Here is a 20,238-nt window from a genome sequence, read left to right on the forward strand (position 1 = left end):
TTCTGGTCTCTCTTGTCCAAGTAACTCACTGAAATGTTTATTCCATTTACCCATAAACTTAATTTCATATTGTCAGATTCTGTATTTGTTACGGGCACTGGACGGGCAATACTGGTGAGGGCTGGTTTGGGTGAAACTAGGTGCATGGATAATACTCTTTCTCATTAGTAGAATACACAAGAATAGTGGAACTGGATAGATTAACACTAGGTTTTGCACAGATGGTGTGCTTGACAGTGGCTAAACACTGACAAATCCTAGAACACTAAACATATGTGGTGCTTTAAGAACTTGTGTCAGGAACACAATGATAGACAGAATACACTCTAGTATTTGCACCCTCTGCAAGCTAAATATGACAGTGGATGCTGGATGCCTGTAGACAGCACAGTTGCTGAGATTAAATCAACTAGTTGAAAGTTTGAACTGAGTGGAAGCACCCAGGCTGCTGCTGAGACTTGCACAGGTATAGCAGGTAGTCGTAACTGTTTGTAGGAATATACTGATGAAGACTGCGTACAGGGAACCGGTATGTCCGCAGATTGGTTAAGCGCAGATAGCTCTAGGATACTCTAGTACAGGTTGGCTGCACACAGGGAAGGCAACAGGGACTCCAGCAGGTGTAGGGAATGGAAGCTAGAGCACAATGGTATGAAAGCTACAGCACCAATTGGAAGCTGGGAACCACGAGTGAGCACTAGCGCAGTGCTGGGATAGTCACGGATGTGAGTCAGCAGATGGAGCATCTGACCAGGAACCAGGAACAAGTAGTAAAACGAGTTGCACTGGCAATGTCTAGTGCATCTGAAAAGTTTAAATAGGGTGCTCAGGAACTGAACAGACTGGAATGATCATGTGGAACAATGAGGTCCAGGATAGGATCAAGAAGGTCAGATGATCAAAGGCAAAATGGCGGCACCCATTCCGCTCTGTCACTCAGGATCCATGTTTGTTATGGCATGTGGAATATGTGCAGCAGAGCCATGCCATGATGAATTCTGAGAGCACTGGGTGCGGTAGGAGGGTTTGGAGGGCCGCAATGCGATAGTTACTGCTTGGTAGTGTTCTTGCAAATGTGAGTTGCCTTGTATTGTGATTGGTATATTAACTATAATCTCCTACTCTGCTTAAATCATTTTCTTGTGCTACAATTTGAAATTTGCAGCCAGTTGATATGAACAGATATCACAATCCTATAGTATCTGCCCACTGTTATAGGCCCTACACATTAGGCGATATAATTGAACGATATGAACATTCTTGTTCATTAATGAACAAGAACTCGTTCATATCATTCAGTGTGTAGGCCCCAACGATAAACGATTAGCGGCCCCGCACTTGTTCATCGTTGGTGCAGGGTCGCTTATGCATGCAAGCCAATATGGACAATCTTGTCCATATTAGCATGCACTGCTATGGAGCCGAGTGACGGGGGAGTGAAGAAACTTCACTCCCCCTGTCACCTCCCCCCGCCGCCGAGTCACCCGTCTTTCATATCGGCCGTCGGGCAGCTCGGCGGCGGGTCGCCTAATGTGTAGGGCCCATTACTCTGTGCTGATTAAATTGTGCCTCGGAGTCTCACCTTGGAAACCTTTACTCATGAAACATTAGCAACTTGGCATCCTTCCCCAACCCCCCTCCCCGCCCCCTTCCCCCTCCAACCCTTGGAACAGAGGGGCTGATGCAGATGGAGCACCACACCGGTTTGCATAGCATATCTTGAATGATTTAGCTCTGTAGCTGCTCAGAAAACAAATGCATGCATATGTGCTTTATCAGCAGATTTCAAGCTTTATGAATAAGGAGGCAGAATGGGGGTGAGAAAGGGTATACTCATTTATGCAGACGTCAGAGTGTCTGTGCAAATCCGTATCACGCAGCCTTGCAATTATATGCCTGTTAGGAGTAGTGATGAGCGGGTTCGGTTCCTCGGGATCCGAACCCCCCCGAACTTCACCCATTTTACACGGTTCCGAGGCAGACTCGGATCTTTCCGCCTTGCTCGGTTAACCCGAGTGCGCCCGAACGTCATCATCCCGCTGTCGGATTCTCGCGAGATTCGTATTCTATATAAGGAGCCGCGCGTCGCCGCCATTTTCACTCGTGCTTTGGAGATGATAGCGAGAGGACGTGGCTGCGTTCTCTCAGTTTCTGTGTTCAGTGTGCTGCAAATATCTGTGCTCAGTGTGCTGCAAATATCTGTGCTCAGTGTGCTTGCAAATATCTGTGCTCAGTGTGCTGAAAATATCTACGTTCTCTGCCTGAAAAACGCTCCATATCTGTGCTGCATTGTAGTATATAGTAGGAGGACAGTGCAGAATTTTGCTGTGACCACCAGTATATATATAGCAGTACGGTACAGTAGTCCATTGCTCTACCTCTGTGTCGTCAAATATACTATGCATCCATACCTGTGCTGTATTTTAGTTGTGCCCAGTATATAGTAGGAGACAGTGCAGAATTTTGCTGACCACCAGTATATATATAGCAGTACGGTACAGTTAGTCCACTGCTCTACCTCTGTGTCGTCAAGTATACTATCTATCCATACCTGTGCTGCATTTTAGTTGTGCGCAGTATATAGTAGGAGGACAGTGCAGAATTTTGCTGACCACCAGTATATATATAGCAGTACGGTACAGTAGTCCACTGCTCTACCTCTGTGTCGTCAAGTATACTATGCATCCATACCTGTGCTGCATTTTAGTTGTGCGCAGTATATAGTAGGAGGACAGTGCAGAATTTTGCTGACCACCAGTATATATATATAGCAGTACGGTACAGTAGTCCATTGCTCTACCTCTGTGTCGTCAAGTATACTATCCATCCATACCTGTGCTGCATTTTAGTTGTGCGCAGTATATAGTAGGAGGACAGTGCAGAATTTTGCTGACCACCAGTATATATATAGCAGTACGGTACAGTAGTTCATTGCTCTACCTCTGTGTCGTCAAGTATACTATGCATCCATACCTGTGCTGCATTTTAGTTGTGCGCAGTATATAGTAGGAGGACGGTGCAGAATTTTGTTGACCACCAGTATATATATATCAGTACGATACAGTAGTCCACTGCTCTACCTCTGTGTCGTCAAGTATACTACAAAAGTTCAGTAAAATGACCCAAAAATCAAAATTAAAAGCGTCTGATGAGAAGCGTAAACTTGCCAATATGCCATTTACGACACGGAGTGGCAAGGAACGGCTGAGGCCCTGGCCTATGTTCATGGCTAGTGGTTCAGATTCACATGAGGATGGAAGCACTCATCCTCTCGCTAGAAAACTGCAGTGCCACTCCTAGATGGGCCAGGTAGTTTGTGTTGGCCACTTGGGTCGCTTAGCTTAGTCACACAGCTACCTCATTGCACCTCTTTTTCTCTGACGTCCTAGTGGATGCTGGGAACTCCGTAAGGACCATGGGGAATAGACGGGCTCCGCAGGAGACTGGGCACTCTATAAGACAGATTTGGTACTATCTGGTGTGCACTGGCTCCTCCCTCTATGCCCCTCCTCCAGACCTCAGTTAGATTTCTGTGCCCGGCTGAGCTGGATGCACACTAGGGGCTCTCCTGAGCTCCTAGAAAGAAAGTTTAATTTAGGTTTTTTATTTTACAGTGAGACCTGCTGGCAACAGGCTCACTGCAACGAGGGACTAAAGGGAGAAGAAGCGAACCTACCTGCTTGCAGCTAGCTTGGGCTTCTTAGGCTACTGGACACCATTAGCTCCAGAGGGATCGACCGCAGGACCCGTCCTTGGTGTTCGTTCCCGGAGCCGCGCCGCCGTCCCCCTTACAGAGCCAGAAGCATGAAGATGGTCCGGAAAATCGGCGGCAGAAGACTTCAGTCTTCACCAAGGTAGCGCACAGCACTGCAGCTGTGCGCCATTGCTCCTCATTACACACTTCACACTCCGGTCACTGAGGGTGCAGGGCGCTGGGGGGGGGGGGCGCCCTGAGCAGCAATAAAAACACCTTGGCTGGCAAAATAACCACAATATATAGCCCCAGAGGCTATATATGTGGTAATTACCCCTGCCAGAATACAGAAAATAGCGGCAGAAAAGTCAGCCGAAAAAGGGCGGAGCCATCTCCCTCAGCACACTGGCGCCATTTTTCCCTCACAGTTCCGCTGGAAGGAAGCTCCCTGACTCTCCCCTGCAGTCTACACTACAGAAAGGGTAAAAAAGAGAGGGGGGCACTAAATTTAGGCGCAGTTTAATACTATAAGCAGCTATAAAGGGTCATAATTCAGTTAGTCCCTGCATTATTATAGCGCTCTGGTGTGTGCTGGCATACTCTCTCTCTGTCTCCCCAAAGGGCTTTTGTGGGGTCCTGTCTCCTTTAAGAGCATTCCCTGTGTGTGTGTGGTGTGTCGGTACGGCTGTGTCGACATGTTTGATGAGGAGACTTATGTGGAGGCGGAGCAGATGCCTGTAAATGTGATGTCACCCCCTGCGGGGCAGACACCTGAGTGGATGGATTTATGGAAGGAATTACGTGCAAGTGTCGACTCCTTACATAAAAAATTTGACGAAAATGCGGGACAGCCGGCTTCTCAGCTCGTGCCTGCCCAGACGACTCAAAGGCCATCAGGGGCTCTAAAGCGCCCGCTACCTCAGATGGCAGACACAGATGTCGACACGGATACTGATACCAGTGTCGACGACGATGAGTCAAATTTAATGTCCACTAGGGCCATTCGTTGCATGATTGAGGCAATGAAAGAGGCATTACACCTTTCTGAAATAAACCCAGGTACCTCAAAAAAGGGTATTATGTTTGGAGAGAAAAAACTACCTATAGTTTTTCCCCCATCTGAAGAATTAAATGAAGTGTGTGAAGAAGCGTGGGCTTTCCCCGATAAAAAATTGGTGATTTCAAAAAAATTACTAATGGCGTTCCCTTTCTCGCAAGAGGATAGGTCACGTTGGGAAACTCCCCCTAGGGTGGATAAAGCGCTCACACGTTTGTCTAAAAAGGTGGCACTACCGTCTCCGGATACGGCCGCCCTAAAGGAACCTGCTGATAGAAAGCAGGAGGCTATCCTAAAGTCTATATATACACACACTGGTGTTATACTGAGACCAGCTATTGCTTCAGCGTGGATGTGCAGTGCTGCTGCTGCTTGGTCAGATTCCCTGTCGGAAAATATTGACACCCTAGACAGGGACACTATATTGCTAACCGTAGAGCATATAAAAGACTCAGTCTTGTACATGAGAGATGCACAGAGGGAGATCTGCCGGCTGGCATCTAGAATAAGTGCATTGTCCATTTCTGCTAGGAGAGGCTTGTGGACTCGGCAGTGGACAGGAGATGCAGATTCTAAAAGGCACATGGAAGTTTTGCCTTATAAGGGTGAGGAGTTATTCGGGGATGGTCTTTCAGACCTTGTTTCCACAGCTACAGCTGGGAAGTCAGCATTTTTGCCCCATGTCCCCTCACAGCCTAAGAAAGCGCCGTATTACCAGGTACAGTCCTTTCGACCCCAGAAAAACAGGCGGGGAAAAGGCGGGTCCTTTCTGTCTAGAGGCAGAGGACGGGGGAAAAAGCTGCAACGCACAGCAGGTTCCGAGGACCAAAAGTCCTCCCCCGCTTCTTCCAAATCCGCCGCATGACGGTGGGGCTCCACAGGCGGAGCCAGGTACGGTGGGGGGCCGCCTCAAAAATTTCAGCGATCAGTGGGTTCGCTCACGGGTGGATCCCTGGATCCTTCAAATAGTATCTCAGGGGTACAAGCTGGAATTCGAGGCGCCTCCCCCCCCGCCGTTTCCTCAAATCGGCCTTACCGACAACTCCCTCGGGCAGGGAGGCTGTGCTAGAGGCCATTCACAAGCTGTATTCCCAGCAGGTGATAGTCAAGGTACCCCTACTTCAACAAGGACGGGGTTACTATTCCACACTGTTTGTGGTACCGAAACCGGACGGTTCGGTGAGACCCATTTTAAATTTGAAATCCTTGAACACATACATAAAAAAATTCAAGTTCAAGATGGAATCGCTCAGGGCGGTTATAGCAAGCCTGGACGAGGGGGATTACATGGTATCCCTGGACATCAAGGATGCTTACCTGCATGTCCCCATTTACCTTCCTCACCAGGAGTACCTCAGATTTGTGGTACAGGATTGCCATTACCAATTCCAGACACTACCGTTTGGACTGTCCACGGCACCGAGGGTGTTTACCAAGGTAATGGCAGAAATGATGATACTCCTTCGAAAAAAGGGAGTTTTAATTATCCCGTACTTGGACGATCTCCTTATAAAGGCGAGGTCCAGGGAGCAGTTACTGGTCGGAGTAGCACTATCTCGGGATGTGCTACAACAGCATGGCTGGATTCTAAACATTCCGAAGTCACAACTGGTTCCTTCCACTCGCTTACTGTTCCTGGGGATGATTTTGGACACAGAACAGAAAAAAGTGTTTCTCCCGCAGGAGGTCTCTAGTCAGAGACCTCCTAAAACCAAAACGGGTATCGGTGCATCACTGCACACGAGTCCTGGGAAAAATGGTGGCTTCATACGAAGCAATTCCATTCGGCAGGTTCCATGCAAGGACCTTCCAGTGGGACCTCTTGGACAAGTGGTCGGGATCGCATCTTCAGATGCATCAACTGATAACCCTGTCTCCAAGGACCAGGGTGTCTCTACTGTGGTGGCTGCAGAGTGCTCATCTTCTAGAGGGCCGCAGATTCGGCATACAGGACTGGGTCCTGGTGACCACGGATGCCAGCCTTCGAGGCTGGGGAGCAGTCACACAGGGAAGAAACTTCCAAGGACTATGGTCAAGTCAGGAGACTTCCCTGCACATAAATATTCTGGAACTAAGGGCCATTTACAATGCCCTAAGTCAGGCAAAACCCCTGCTTCAAAACCAGCCGGTACTGATCCAGTCAGACAACATCACGGCAGTCGCCCATGTAAACCGACAGGGCGGCACAAGAAGCAGGATGGCGATGGCAGAAGCCACAAGGATTCTCCGATGGGCGGAAAATCACATAATAGCACTGTCGGCAGTGTTCATTCCGGGAGTGGACAACTGGGAAGCAGACTTCCTCAGCAGACACGACCTACACCCGGGATAGTGGGGACTTCATCCAGAAGTCTTCCTACTGTTGGTAAACCGTTGGGAAAGGCCACAGGTGGACATGATGGCGTCCCGCCTTAACAAAAAGCTAAAGAGATATTGCGCAAGGTCAAGGGACCCTCAGGCGATAGCTGTGGACGCGCTAGTGACACCGTGGGTGTACCAGTCGGTTTATGTGTTCCCTCCTCTGCCTCTCATACCAAAGGTATTGAGAATAATAAGAAGGCGGGGAGTAAGAACGATACTCGTGGTTCCGGATTGGCCAAGAAGAGCTTGGTACCCAGAACTTCAAGAAATGATATCAGAGGACCCATGGCCTCTACCGCTCAGACAGGATCTGCTACAGCAGGGGCCCTGTCTGTTCCAAGACTTACCGCGGCTGCGTTTGACGGCATGGCGGTTGAATTCCGGATCCTAAAGGAAAAGGGCATTCCGGAGGAAGTCATTCCTACGCTCATAAAAGCCAGGAAAGAAGTAACCGCAAACCATTATCACCGTATTTGGCGGAAATATGTTGCGTGGTGTGAGGCCAGGAAGGCCCCTACAGAGGAATTTCAGCTGGGTCGTTTTCTGCATTTCCTACAGTCAGGAGTGACTATGGGCCTAAAATTAAGTTCCATTAAGGTCCAGATTTCGGCTCTGTCGATTTTCTTCCAGAAAGAACTGGCTTCACTGCCTGAAGTTCAGACTTTTGTAAAGGGAGTGCTTCATATTCAGCCCCCTTTCGTGCCTCCTGTGGCACCTTGGGATCTCAATGTGGTGTTGAGTTTCCTAAAATCACATTGGTTTGAACCACTTAAAACTGTGGATCTGAAATATCTCACGTGGAAAGTGGTCATGTTGTTGGCCTTGGCTTCGGCCAGGCGTGTGTCAGAATTGGCGGCTTTGTCATGTAAAAGCCCTTATCTGATTTTCCATATGGATAGGGCAGAATTGAGGACTCGTCCCCAGTTTCTCCCTAAGGTGGTATCAGCTTTTCACTTGAACCAACCTATTGTGGTGCCTGCGGCTACTAGGGACTTGGAGGATTCCAAGTTACTGGACGTAGTCAGGGCCTTGAAAATTTATGTTTCCAGGACGGCTGGAGTCAGGAAAACTGACTCGCTTTTTATCCTGTATGCACCCAATAAAATAGGTGCTCCTGCTTCTAAGCAGACTATTGCTCGCTGGATTTGTAGCACAATTCAGCTGGCGCATTCTGCGGCTGGATTACCGCATCCAAAATCAGTAAAAGCCCATTCCACGAGGAAGGTGGGCTCATCTTGGGCGGCTGCCCGAGGGGTCTCGGCTTTACAACTTTGCCGAGCTGCAACTTGGTCGGGGGCAAACACGTTTGCTAAATTCTACAAATTTGATACCCTGGCTGAGGAGGACCTTGAGTTCTCTCATTCGGTGCTGCAGAGTCATCCGCACTCTCCCGCCCGTTTGGGAGCTTTGGTATAATCCCCATGGTCCTTACGGAGTTCCCAGCATCCACTAGGACGTCAGAGAAAATAAGATTTTACTCACCGGTAAATCTATTTCTCGTAGTCCGTAGTGGATGCTGGGCGCTCATCCCAAGTGCGGATTGTCTGCAATACTTGTATATAGTTATTGACTAACTAAATGGTTATTGTTGAGCCATCTGTTGAGAGGCTCAGTTGTATTTCATACTGTTAACTGGGTATAGTATCACGAGTTATACGGTGTGATTGGTGTGGCTGGTATGAGTCTTACCCGGGATTCAACATCCTTCCTTATTGTGTCAGCTCTTCCGGGCACAGTATCCTAACTGAGGTCTGGAGGAGGGGCATAGAGGGAGGAGCCAGTGCACACCAGATAGTACCAAATCTTTCTTATAGAGTGCCCAGTCTCCTGCGGAGCCCGTCTATTCCCCATGGTCCTTACGGAGTTCCCAGCATCCACTACGGACTACGAGAAATAGATTTACCGGTGAGTAAAATCTTATTTTTTCTTTGCATCATGTGCTGTTTGGGGACTATTTTTTAAATCTCCCATCCTGTCTGACACTGCAGTGCCACTCCTAGATGGGCCAGGTGTTTGTGTCGGCCACTTGGGTCGCTTAGCTTAGCCATCCAGCGACCTTGGTGCACCTCTTTTTTTCTTTGCATCATGTACTGTTTAGGGACTATTTTTTAAATCTGCCATCCTGTCTGACACTGCAGTCCCACTCCTAGATGGGCCAGGTGTTTGTGTCGGCCACTTTAGTCGCTTAGCTTAGTCACACAGCTACCTCATTGCACCTCTTTTTTTCTTTGCATCATGTGCTGTTTGGGGACTATTTTTTTAAATCTGCCATCCTGTCTGACACTGCAGTGCCACTCCTAGATGGGCCAGGTGTTTGTGTCGGCCACTTAGGTCGCTTAGCTTAGTCACACAGCTACCTCATTGCACCTCTTTTTTTCTTTGCATCATGTGCTGTTTGGGGACTATTTTTTAAAACTGCCATCCTGTCTGACACTGCAATGCCACTCCTAGATGGGCCAGGTGTTTGTGTCGGCCACTTGGGTCGCTTAGCTTAGCCATCCAGCGACCTTGGTGCACCTCTTTTTTTCTTTGCATCATGTGCTGTTTGGGGACTATTTTTTTAAATCTGCCATCCTGTCTGACACTGCAGTGCCACTCCTAGATGGGTCAGGTGTTTGTGTCGGCCACTTGGGTCGCTTAGCTTAGTCACACAGCTACCTCATTGCACCTCTTTTTTTCTTTGCATCATGTGCTGTTTGGGGACTATTTTTTAAATCTGCCATCCTGTCTGACACTGCAGTGCCACTCCTAGATGGGCCAGGTGTTTGTGTCGGCCACTTGGGTCGCTTAGCTTAGTCACACAGCTACCTCATTGCACCTCTTTTTTTCTTTGCATCATATGCTGTTTGGGGACTATTTTTTTAAATCTGCCATCCTGTCTGACACTGCAGTGCCTCTCCTAGATGGGCCAGGTGTTTGTGTCGGCCACTTGGGTCGCTTAGCTTAGTCACACAGCTACCTCATTGCACCTATTTTTTTCTTTGCATCATATGCTGTTTGGGGACTATTTTTTTAAATCTGCCATCCTGTCTGACACTGCAGTGCCACTCCTAGATGGGCCAGGTGTTTGTGTCGGCCACTTGGGTCGCTTAGCTTAGTCACACAGCTACCTCATTGCACCTCTTTTTTTCTTTGCATCATGTGCTGTTTGGGGACTATTTTTTAAATCTGCCATCCTGTCTGACACTGCAGTGCCACTCCTAGATGGGCCAGGTGTTTGTGTCGGCCACTTGGGTCGCTTAGCTTAGCCATCCAGCGACCTTGGTGCACCTCTTTTTTTCATTGCATCATGTGCTGTTTGGGGACTATTTTTTAAATCTGCCATCCTGTCTGACACTGCAGTGCCACTCCTAGATGGGCCAGGTGTTTGTGTCGGCCACTTGGGTCGCTTAGCTTAGTCACACAGCTACCTCATTGCACCTCTTTTTTTCTTTGCATCATGTGCTGTTTGGGGACTATTTTTTAAATCTGCCATCCTGTCTGACACTGCAGTGCCACTCCTAGATGGGCCAGGTGTTTGTGTCGGCCACTTGGGTCGCTTAGCTTAGTCACACAGCTACCTCATTGCACCTCTTTTTTTCTTTGCATCGTGTGCTGTTTGGGGACTATTTTTTAAAACTGGCATCCTGTCTGACACTGCAGTGCCACTCCTAGATGGGCCAGGTGTTTGTGTCGGCCACTTGGGTCGCTTAGCTTAGTCACACAGCGACCTTGGTGCGCCTCTTTTTTTCTTTGCATCATGTGCTGTTTGGGGACTATTTTTTTGAAGTGCCATCCTGTCTGACACTGCAGTGCCACTCCTAGATGGGCCAGGTGTTTGTGTCGGCCACTTGGGTCGCTTAACTTAGCCATCCAGCGACCTCGGTGCAAATTTTAGGACTAAAAATAATATTGTGAGGTGTGAGGTGTTCAGAATAGACTGAAAATGAGTGAAAATTATGGTTATTAAGGTTAATAATACTATGGGATAAAAATGACCCCCAAATTCTATGATTTAAGCTGTTTTTGAGGTTTTTTTGTAAATAAACACCCGAATCCAAAACACACCCGAATCCGACAAAAAATTTCAGGGAGGTTTTGCCAAAACGCGTCCGAATCCAAAACACGGCCGCGGAACCGAATCCAAAACCAAAACACAAAACCCGAAAAATTTCCGGTGCACATCACTAGTTAGGAGACACATCATTTACATATGCTACAGTGCAGGTGGAAGTACACACTGATGATGACTCATTATAAACAAGTCTCATATGCTGCCACTGCAGATGTATATGTATCTTGAGATGTCTACAGCTCTGCAGTTGTACAAAAATAAGCTGTTTTTGTGGTAAATGGTTGTTGGCATGTATATGCACTGAAGACGCTGCAATATCTGGTTTTAGTAGCAGCTAGTGTTGGAGGTGACCAACCTCCTAAATCTCTGGCGGAGTGTATTTTAGCATAGCAGGGCTGCGATCGCTTGTGCAGCCCTGCTATGCTTAAAAAGTTTCCTGCAAAACAAGACCAGCCCTGCAGCTACTTACCCTGTGCGATGAATCCAGCAATGAAGGCCCCGGTCCTGACGTCAGACATCCAGCCTCCGCTCGCCTGGATATGCCTGCGTTCTTCTTACCACTCCCCGAAAACAGCCTCCAACGGTGAGTATCCGCCCCATAACGCCTCTCCGCTGTCAATCTTCTTCCGTCCAGCGCTGCGTCTTTTTTTTTTCAGTGTACGCTCCGTTGCCTGGCGATGTCCGTCACCGGGCAACGATGCGCGTGCCAATGCGCATGCCGCACATGCGCAGTTCCGACCTGTTCGCACCACAGCGAAGAGCCGCTGCGTGCAAACGGGTCGGAATGACCCTCATGGTGCAATATGTGCTTAATTTTCTTACGATTTTGACTATATAGTCAAAATCGTAACATCGCACCATGTGTCTGCACCTTACGATGTGCTAAAAGATTACATATACATTTGCAGTAAAGGAATAATATTGTTATTTATTGATATAAAGCTAAACAATATATAAAAATATTATTAATAATGTGATTGCAAAAATGTAACATAAACATAGTTGTACTATAGGATCGATGCAGTTGTATAGGGTGTTAGTAACTGATTGTTTACTGTGGAGACTGGGGCTAGCCAGACAAAACAGAAAACAAGGATCTACTGCTGTCCCTGTGTATAACACCCACCATGAACCCTTGGGCACATACATTGTGTGTACATCTGACTTTGGTACTAGCCAGTGCCTCCTCAGCCATTTACCTCATCGCACGTACCTGGACAGAGGAGGAGGTGCAGGCTGCAGCTGCTACTCCAGCTTGTCCGGGTAGTTCTGAAAGTGAGGGCAAAAGCTCAGGGTCTGATAGTGTTAGCTCATAGTAGCCTATGGGCTGCTGTAGTAAATTTATTTCAGAAAGTGATCCTCTGGATTGCTAAATGTCTCAAAATGGTAATTTTCATGTTGTAAATTTAGGTAAAAATAATTGATCACATTAGCAATAAAAAAACAGATGGTGATAAATAGGGCCCCAAATAAAGACATAGTTGTCAGCCTCCCTCTGCTCATCTCCAGCCCCACCATGACTTGTTTTCTCATCAGCCAGAAACGGGTACATAATCATACAAATTGCAGCAGACAGAGGGCCTAATTCAGATCTGATGGTGGCTATGCAAATTCGCACAGCAGCCAATTATCCGAAGACTGCGCATGCGTATGCACTGCAATGCGCAGGCGTGAGCCCAAACAGTGACAGAATGGTGCGAAAATTTCGATCGCACTGCGTACACAAGGTGATTGACAGGAAGCGGACATTTGTGGGTGGTAACTGGTTGTTTTCTGGGCGTGTCAGGAAAAACGCAGGTGTTCCCAAGCGTTTTCAGGAAGGGTGTGTGATGTCAGCTCTGGCCTCGATCAGCCAGGTTCTTTCGCACTGGAGGAGTAATATTTGGGCTACGCACAGACTGGAAAGACTGGAAAGAACATTCGATGGTGAGTGATTTCCGAACAGATTTGCAGCTGTCCACTGCCTGGAGAAGTTCCCGCACGGCATACGCATGCATTCACACACTGGCACGGGGCGGGTTTTCACTCTCCCTGGGCAGCAACTACCTGATCGCAGACCTCTGCAAATTTGCAGCACAGTGATCAGGTCTAAATTAGGCCCAGAGTAGGAGCTGACTTTCTGTCACACAGCCCTGGTATGTGCTGCCAAATAGACCATGTCAGCACTTGGGTGACTGGAACTTGGCATTTACATTATCTGCTATGTGCTAGCAGCTCTGAGTTCAGTACATGTGGGCACAAAGAGTCCATCTGCCAATAACTTTTAGTAATGGCTAAAATTACTGAGGATGTTATGATCACATACTCAGCAGCATATATGTCAAACATGGGATTAGCTGGTACTAAGGGCTCACACATCCGATGTGTTGGGTTACTGTGAATTTCTTCTGTTAGTCATACTGTGGACCCATCCGATTACATTATTCTTACTTACATCCCTTTTGTATTATTTGTTATCTCACATCCACTCACTATGGCCCTCATTCCGAGTTGTTCGCTCGCTAGCCGCTTTTCGCAGCAGTGTACACGCTAAGCCGCCGCCCTCTGGGAGTGAATCTTAGCTTAGCAGAATTGCGAACGAAGTATTCGCAATATTGCGAAAAGATTTTTCTTTGCAGTTTCTGAGTAGCTCGAGACTTACTCTTCCAGTGCGATCAGTTCAGTGCTTGTCGTTCCTGGTTTGACGTCACAAACACACCCAGCGTTCGCCCAGACACTCCCCCGTTTCTCCAGCCACTCCCGCGTTTTTCCCAGAAACGGCAGCGTTTTTTCACACACTCCCATAAAACGGCCAGTTTCCGCCCAGAAACACCCACTTCCTGTCAATCACATTACGATCACCAGAACGAAGAAAAAACCTCGTAATGCCGTGAGTAAAATACCAAACTTCTTAGCAAATTTACTTGGCGCAGCCGCAGTGCGAACATTGCGCATGCGCAGTTAGCGGAAAATCGCACCGATGCGAAGGAAAAGAACGAGCGAACAACTCGGAATGAGGGCCTATATACTTAGCAATCTGCTCTCACACTAATGTCTCTGTTGCTGCAATGTGGGATATTTCTCCTAACCCTGGTGTCCTTTATTTTTATCAGGCAGTGTCTAGTCCAGTGGTTCTCAAACTTTTTTGAATCACGGCGCCCTAGAGTATCAGAATTATATTCACGGCACCCCTAGGCCTAAAAAATTTTTATTGAGAAATTTAGAAAGAAATATTAAATTAAGTGAATTGTGTTTATAGGTCATCCTTAGGTTTACTTGTGTGGTGAGGGACAGAATTTGCTGCTGTTCGTCCACATATGTTATGATTGGCAGCCATCAGCACTGGTTTTGCCTATTACATTGACCATAAATAATTTTACTTGGTCCTGGGCCACCAACCCAGGGCACCCCTTCAAGTGTCCTGAGGCACCCCAGGGTGCCACGGCACGCAGTTTGAGAACCACTGGTCTAGTCATATCATCTGTGAATGTATTCCTGTAATCTCACACCTTATATTGTTCATTTCCTTACATAAACTCTACACCTCTGCCAGAGTACAGAAATAGAATGAGTTTTAATTGTTTTCTATGCCAGGGGATTTCATTATTCTTCTGCGTGCTGCTGCGTTATGGATACACAGTCACTTTTCATCAATTTAAGAGCAAAAAAAAAAAGGAACAATCATACACCCAAGGCGCACCAATACTAATTCAGCCACCTGTGAAAGAAAGGGCCACTTAACCCTTCATGGAAGACAGTGAGAAGAAAGAAATTCCACTGGTCTCTGGCGCCTCAGTAAATGTCTCAAATATATAAATAGGATATCAAAATGATACTCAGTCTTTTGTTGCTTTCTTTATATGACAGTCTGTCTCATAGTCCCCACGATTTGCAGTCTCCCAAGATTATAGATAAAACTGAAAAAACATAAAAAAGCATATCATGGTGTAGTAAGTCTCAATAGCAATAGATTGATGTAAAAGTGACTGAAAAGACACAGAAAAATATTCTGGATGTACTATATAGCATATGGGTGCGTACCCAAACTCACAGAAAAACGTAATATTATAAGCATATAGCAGTTTCTGTCACATCACAAGGTAATTTTCTATTTCATATAATAATTATATTGATTATATATTATTGATAATATGATTATATGATTATCTGCTTATATGAAATAGAAAAGTCACTTGCAGGAAACATGGCAAGTGATTGATAGTTTTAGTTGTGATGTTTAGAGCCCTATTTGTTTTAGACTAGCAGATATACACAGTCACATTATTATGACAACCAGCTAATAGCCAGAGTAACCGCTGTGTGCAGCACGACAGCAGCTAGACGGGCTGAACTGTCCTTTTAGACACACGTCTGGTGGACCCTAGGTTAATTTTGATGTTGAACTGCTCGACTGTAGTGTGTCAGTCCGCCCTCACGCACCTTCATAGACAATGATCACCTCTCACATCAATGGCATGTGGCGCTTTGCAGTTTCCACATCGGTTATTCACAATGGTGCCATTTGTCCAGTCACGATACACCTTCACCACAGCAGCATGCGAACAGTTCACAAACTTCGCTGTTTCAGAGATACTGCCACCCTTGGCCAGAAAGCCGATAATCTTTCTACTACTCAGATAAATTGCCCCTTTTACCCATGACAGCAACAAGTGATATGTGTGCAGACAGCCTATCACACACCTTATATACCCACCAAGCCAGCGCACCACACGTGACGTACTTCATGGGCTACGCGCTGCTAACATCAAATGAAGGACGTAGTCATAATAATGTGACTTTACCGTGTATATGCCAGTACACGTTGTTACCTGTTACTTAGTTCCTGGTTCTTTTTATGAATGTGTTCTGTTCATAAAGGTACATTGTTGTTACATGTGCAGTTCTCCAGTAAAGAAGTACACTCTGCTACAATCTGAGTGTGCAAACATCCTCTCACAGATGTAAAAACTACAAGTAAAACTAGCAATGGTTTGGCCTTTAAAATCCCTCTTGGAGAAATTTTAGTGCTTGGGCTACAAAATGGCCATTGAGCGATTCAGCGTCAAAAAAGAATTTGTTACATGTTTTATTTGTATGGGTATTTTATGGTTAGAACCTTTTCCTCTTACTGTACAGCGCTGCAGAGAATTTTGGTGGTTAATTAATTTTGTTCATAGGAATAATTATTGTGTGTTTTTGAATTTAATTGATTATATTTTACTGGAAGCTTGTGGTAACTGCAGTTAATGGAAAATGACTGGGATCCAAGTGACTGACCCTGAAAAGCTGACTATTACTGTTTCAGATTGACGCATCCTCACTTATTGCTGCCTCAGTTATGGCTGCTCCTTGTGCTCTTGCCCTCTCCAAGTTGGTTTATCCAGAAACTGAAGAATCCAAGTTCAAAAACGAGGAAGGTGTCAAGATAGAAAAAGGGTAAAATCTAGTGGCTTGCATAAATTATCTTATGATCTGTATCTGAGCCCTTCAGTTGCTTTGTATGTATATATCATTTAGTAGCATAGTGAAATAATGTTTTATTTTAAGAGCATTATGCACTGACATTAGAGTTGAGCATACTTTATTTTTTGTGGTACAAATATAACCAAGGCTGTAACTAGGTGTGTGCAAGGGGTGCCATCACACAGAGCACAGGGTTCTGTGGTTGGCACTGCCTCTTCTCCACAGTCCCTGCATTTGGCTAGCAAAGTAGAACTGCATACAAAGAACAAGGCTTTCCTTCCTTCACTTTTCACTACTTTACCTCTCACTACTTTATCTCTCACTTCATTACCTCTCACTAATTTACCCCTGCTCTTTTCAGCAGCCTCCCTCACTAACCCATTTTCACTTTTTCATTATATATTTTTTCACTTTTGTGTTGCCCAGGGATCACTCAGCTGCTTCATTTTTGGGGGGTCCCGCACTCTAGATTTGTACCCCCCAAAATGTTAGGGACTTGCCCGACTAATGAGGTCACCTGGACGCGGTGGGCAAGCCGTTACTTATGGCCATAACTATGCGAAGAACCTCGCTTAAAATGCTAAATTTTATTGCAATGATTATTATTAATAAATTGGTAATGTTTGAATTGTGCACCTGCAACCTTTTTCTTTGTATGCAGTTCTACTGAAAGGTCTCCGCAGGGTCGCATCTCTCATTACCGGTGTGCACCCCAGGACCCCTCCCCTTTGGCTAGCAAAGTGCCTGGAACGACATCCTGCAGCCAGAATCTCTGCTGCAGCACCGGCCAGAGCATCCTTAGATGCTCCAGACAGGCACCCTGCAATTTGTGCAGCCTCCCAGAATGTCCAGAGGACAATCTGGGCAGTGCAGCACTTACTGGCAGCAGTGGCCCTGCCCCTTGCGTGATGTCATTGGTCAGGGGCGTGGACGGCACAGGGCACAGTGCAGCCCTGTTACGGTACTGGATATAAGCCTTTCTGTATGACGCATGAGCATATATGTCTATTGTAGATTAGTGTGTAGTATAGACTTGCATTATCTTATCTTGTGCTTGTGAAATGCATTCTCAGATGGGCTTCTTGCAGGTAGTAGAGGGTTGCTGCAAATATATGCACAAATGATGATGCAAGGACATGCAATGATGATGATAACGCATTGACCTCCCCAGCTGATAGTATTTAATTTGTAAGCATTGCAGCAGAGCCGGCCCTAACCAATATGATGCCCTAGGCAAGATTTTGGCTGGTTCCGCCTCTGACCTTGCACCTCTTTCCCAGCACCATCACCCCTCACCCATAGCAGTCCTTATTTTGGTGTTTGTAACCCCTATATTTTAAATAGTAACAGTTTGCACATTTGGCGCACAGCCCAAAAAGGGGTGTGTTTTTGCTGGCAAGGGGCATGGCCACAAAATAGTAACCCCAATTCCAATTACGCCACACAGTACTGCAACTATATTCACATTTGATCATGCGATAGTGTTCATAATTCATATTACATCCCACAGTAGTATAATTTTACCTTATAAACGTTACTACTCACAGTAGAGCCCCTTATTCACATTACATCACACCCTATTGCTCTTTATTCAAATTAGACGACACAGTAGTACCCTTTCTATATGCAACGCCACATAGTAGAGCACCTTATACACATAATGCCACACATTAGTAATGCATTTATACACATAATTCCACACAGTAATGCCCCTTACACATATGAGACACATTATTAATGTCCTTATAAACATAATGCGCCTTACACACCTTTATTAATGCCCTTTTACACATAATGTCCCTTACTCATAAGCTGCACATTATTAATGCCCTTATACACATAATGACACACATAGTGCCCCCTACACATTTGCTGCACATTATTAGTGCCTCTATACACATAATGACACACATACAGTAGTACCCTTTTACACATATGCCACACATTAGTAATGCCCTTATACACATAATGACATGCATAGTGCCCCTTATACATATGTTGCACATTAGTAATGCATTTTTACATGACACACATAATGCTCCTTACACATATTCCGAACACTACTGCAAAACCAACCCACTCACATGCACACAGCAATCACACTGCCACTAACACTGTGACCTCTGCCTCTGCTTGGATACAGATGTGTCCTTATTTGCATTGCTATGTGGCTAGGATGCACAGGCAGCTTCTACTGATTAAAATTATATGCGGCATGCCTATATACTGTGTGAGACTGTGGCTGTATCTGCATATGAAATGCTACACACAGAATATAGGCATGCCGCATATAATTTTAATCAGCAGAAGCTGCTCATGCCCCTAGGCATATCAAATACGCTAGGCAATTGCCTAGTTTGCCTATGCCTAAGGCCGGCTCTGCATTGCAGCCATCTATCTACATCACTTAATTATTTTTTCTGCTTGGACAGCTCCTAGAAAGAAGAATTAACTTTTATTTTTAAAAGGATGTACACGCAGTGTGGTTACAGTGTGTATTTCATTACATTTTATATGGAGAATGAAAATGTCACATTTATTAATCACACAACCCTATAAGGCACCCATAATTTTATTGCGATTGACATAAACACTTCTTTAAGCTAGCTTACCACTAAAATAACGACACACTAAAATAACGACACGGACACGGTTAGCTGTAGTTAAAGGTCAGACGATATTTATTGATCGCTGACCTGTTCCTTAAACTATAATTGTAATTCGGGGGGCGTGGCCTGGCTGGCAAGCTGGAAGGTTGTGCGAGTGAGGAGCTCCAGGTCCCTGTTTATAAATTCAGCCATAAACCCCTTTTTCCAGCCGCTGTTGGGCTCATATTCCCTGCTGCCTTTTGCCCTGATCCCCCCTGTGCTTGGTGTGTCGGGTCCCGGAGCCGGGGGGGGGGGGGGGCTCCTGCCTCCCTGCGGGTTGGGGCCTGTGCGCCTGACTGCAGCCGGGGACTGAATTACAACTGGGACCCGGACGAGGAGGACCTTGCTGCGGACACCATACATCATCTTGCCCAGACTCACCCGGGCTGAACTCTCTCCTTGTGCCCGCCTCTCCTCTGCTCGTTGCATCCTGTCTGCGGCTTACGGGTGCGCCGGAGGGACCTCCGAGGCCGATCGACGAGATCCGTGGTCCGGGTGAGTGCAGCGGCTTGTTCCCGCCCAGCATCACGAGAACTGCAGCGGCTGCGGCGGCGGCCACCGTGGGTGCTTAGCCGCTACTACACCCGGACGGGGCTTGCTCGCCCCTACCCTCCTCACCTGGCGCCGCACATCTCCTGGTTTCTGATATATCTGGGGCCTCGCTGGGGATAAGCCTGGGCTCCCTGGCCTCATCGAGACGCCGGTGGCCATATTTGTTGTGGGGACGGGGGGATTTCTGCACCCCTCAGCGCAGGAGGTGGGGGTGAGATATCCTGGCTACTGGCTGGCCCGTGGCCGAGACCCACCGCCCACTGGGCCCTGCCTCATGTTCCCCTGACAGCAGCAAATAATAGTCACATGCAGTGGGTATACATCTATATTGCCACATCTCTGTGCTCTGGGGCCACCTGTGTCTGTACCCTCTCTTATTTCGGGGGGCCGACCCACATCAGGTAAGCGCAGCAGTGACCAGGGGGGGGGG

General features: G+C 46.8%; 1 protein-coding gene across 1 annotated transcript in view; it reads left to right on the top strand.

The window, feature by feature from the left end:
* LOC134934569 (sodium/nucleoside cotransporter 2-like) overlaps positions 1-20,238 on the top strand; it is a 176,247-nt gene that overhangs the window by 43,851 nt on the left and 112,158 nt on the right. Inside the window, exon 10 of the mRNA XM_063929981.1 lies at positions 16,451-16,581. Coding sequence (XP_063786051.1) covers positions 16,451-16,581 — 131 coding nt within the window. The remainder of the gene's footprint in view (positions 1-16,450; positions 16,582-20,238) is intronic.

The sequence above is a fragment of the Pseudophryne corroboree genome, chromosome 6 (genome assembly GCF_028390025.1).
Source record: "Pseudophryne corroboree isolate aPseCor3 chromosome 6, aPseCor3.hap2, whole genome shotgun sequence".
Taxonomy (NCBI): Eukaryota; Metazoa; Chordata; class Amphibia; order Anura; family Myobatrachidae; genus Pseudophryne; species Pseudophryne corroboree.